Source organism: Rhea americana, unplaced genomic scaffold, assembly GCF_003343005.1.
Source record: "Rhea americana isolate MKP2758 unplaced genomic scaffold, rheAme1 scaffold_15, whole genome shotgun sequence".
Lineage (NCBI taxonomy): Eukaryota > Metazoa > Chordata > Aves > Rheiformes > Rheidae > Rhea > Rhea americana.
The window spans coordinates 2,171,352-2,173,895 of NW_028185594.1; the positions used below are offsets into that span (position 1 = coordinate 2,171,352).

Here is a 2,544-nt window from a genome sequence, read left to right on the forward strand (position 1 = left end):
AAGAATTCTACTTCACTAGAGCTTTTTCTAAATCAAAAGAAAAGAAAGGAGGAAGGGAAAGAAAATGGTTACGAAGACTGAAAAGTCAGAGAAGGCTAGAATGGATACATAAACTATGGAGAAAGCAGGAGAAAAGGGAAAGGGGCAAAATACAGAAAAAGAGAAAGATTAAAAAATAAAGAGAGATATAAAGAAAGAAAGAAAGAAAAAGGAGACGAGAACCCTGGTTTCTAACCATCTTTTTCTTCTGTGTGATGAAGCTTGGATGGGTGTCTTCGGCAGGTGCGCCATTTACCAAGACGCTTGAAGAAATTCTCCTCTTCATCTCGACCGTTGTCCAGGCCACCTCCTGGTCCCCCTCCTTCAGAGAGCTTCACTGCACTGGTGAACTTCACCTGTGCAAAAACAGAAGGCTAGGTCAGGCTACTCTATCCCATCACCTCCTGGTCTTCCTTGCCTAGACACAAAGCATCTACAGAATGGCTGCAGCACAGTGGACCACCATAGCAACACAACTTCCAAGGTTTCTACCTAAAAGGTTGGTCTTTCACAAGGGGCTGTAAAGGCACAAAGAAGGAAGAAGCATTCTGATCAATTAAACCCTTAAATGTATTGACAGGACTTGTCCATCTGTCCTCGTTCACCRAGAGAGAAATACAAGTACACCACAGATTTAACCTAGTCTTCTGTAGATTCTAGAAAGAAGTCTTCAAGAAGCTACTCTCACACCACAGCCTCCATTATCTTCTTCATGCATAGAATCAGTTCCATCATTTCTCCTGATAAAATCATATCATCTTGGGACCTTATCCTCCTGTACTGAGACTGTGTTTCTTACACATATTTCATTACGTTAGACCATATACTCAAAACACCAAAAGACATCATTGGTGCCCAAGTGGCCTGTCTACAGATTTGAAAAGAACATAGAAAGCTGCTACTTTCTGTAAGACGACTCTTTCTTGCACGGCACTGGAGGAGGCAAAACATGCCGTGCCTTATGCAGGGGCAACACGTAGGCATTTGGGGATGGACAGAATTTGGAAATCCTGCAATATGGAATGGCAAACCGTGGAGCTCTGCAGAGCTTTTCCCCAAAAGAAAGGGAGTAACGGAATAGCAGAAGAATGAACACACATACCCCACAACATAAAATGTAGTTTCCTCTAATGTGCAATGACTGGAGCAGAGAGGAAATAAGCATATAGGAAAAARAGATGTTCTTGCTTCCAGGGAACAGCAGTGCTATAATACTCATTGCCTGAAAGAAGGCTTTCCTTCTTGTCCTTACCCAGGAGCCTTTCAGTACCCAACACTGACTCCAGCCCCTCTACTCAGCCCTGGGGAGGCCACATCTCGAGTACTGCATCCAGTTCTGGGCTCCCCAGTACAAGAGAGACATGGAGCTACTGGAGAGAGTCCAGCGTAAGGCTATGAAGATGATCAGAGGACTGGAGCATCTGCCCTAGGCAAAACAGCTGCAGGAGCTGGGCCTCTTCAGCCTGGGGAAGAGAAGACTGAGGGGGGATCTTATCAATGTGTCTAAGTAGCTGAGGGGAGGGTGTCAAGGGGAAGGGGACGAACCCTTTTCAGTTGTCTCATCTGACAGGACAAGAGGCAACGGGCAAAAACTGAACCACAGGAAGTTCTGCCTGAACACGAGGGAGAATTTCTTCACTGTGAGAGTGACAGAGCACTAGAACAGGTTACCCAGAGAGGTTGGAGTCGCCTTCTCTGAGATAGTCCAAGTCTGCTTGGATGCAACCCTGTCTAACACACTCTAGATAACCCTCCTTGAGCAGGGAGAAGTTGGACTAGATGATCTCCAGCAGTCCCTTCCAACCTTATCGATTCTGTGACTCTGGGAAGTGGATCTGCACCTAAAAGCAAGACTCCTTCACTTTGCTGTGAACTGCAATAGCCCAATATCAAATTCCTATAGCAATCTACTCCAAAGACTCTCTCTTGATTCATTTACCTTGGAACTCTGCCTGATGAAAGACAGGCGGTCAACAGAGCTGATATCTAGGAGGTCTTCCACACCATCAGCAAGGCCAGAGAGGGAGGAGCGCTTCAGCCAGTTCCCTGTTACAGAATAAGCCACTGAGGACAATTCTGAAAATGCCTTCCAAGCAGAATCTATTAACAATTCTAGCATATTTCTCTGAAGTGGCCATGCTAGGGTATGGGAAAAATGGGAGGAAATGGGAAGGCAGCCTCTTCATTTTACATGCATTAACTATCATGCAAGGCAGGATCTTGTAAAGGATCCTTCTTTGTCTATCAAATGCTACCTGGAATATTTCTCATCTATAGCAAGGAATAATGCCTAGAAGATTGGGGTACTGCCTACTACTTTGGAGACACAGGTTCAATATTTTAGTTTGCCAGAAATACCCTCTGTTACCTTAGGCAAATTGCTTGCGTTTCCCTCTGCCTCAGTGCCCCACCTGTGAAATGGTGAGAGCAGCATTTCCCAGCTTCCCTTGGGAGAATATACAATACATTTGGACCATAGGGAACTACGATACAGTATGTCTTAAG

General features: G+C 45.1%; 1 protein-coding gene across 3 annotated transcripts in view; it reads right to left on the reverse strand.

Annotated features, from left to right (window-relative positions):
• The window catches only part of UNC80 (unc-80 subunit of NALCN channel complex), a 135,137-nt gene that overhangs the window by 92,533 nt on the left and 40,060 nt on the right, over positions 1-2,544 (reverse strand). For 2 of the 3 annotated variants that reach the window (XM_085299330.1, XM_085299331.1), the window contains exons 20-21: positions 1,979-2,085; positions 236-395 (exon numbers count right to left, since the gene is read on the reverse strand). In XM_085299330.1, the coding sequence (XP_085155456.1) occupies positions 236-395; positions 1,979-2,085 (267 nt within the window). The remainder of the gene's footprint in view (positions 1-235; positions 396-1,978; positions 2,086-2,544) is intronic. The other variant, XM_085299332.1, reaches the window with a different exon arrangement.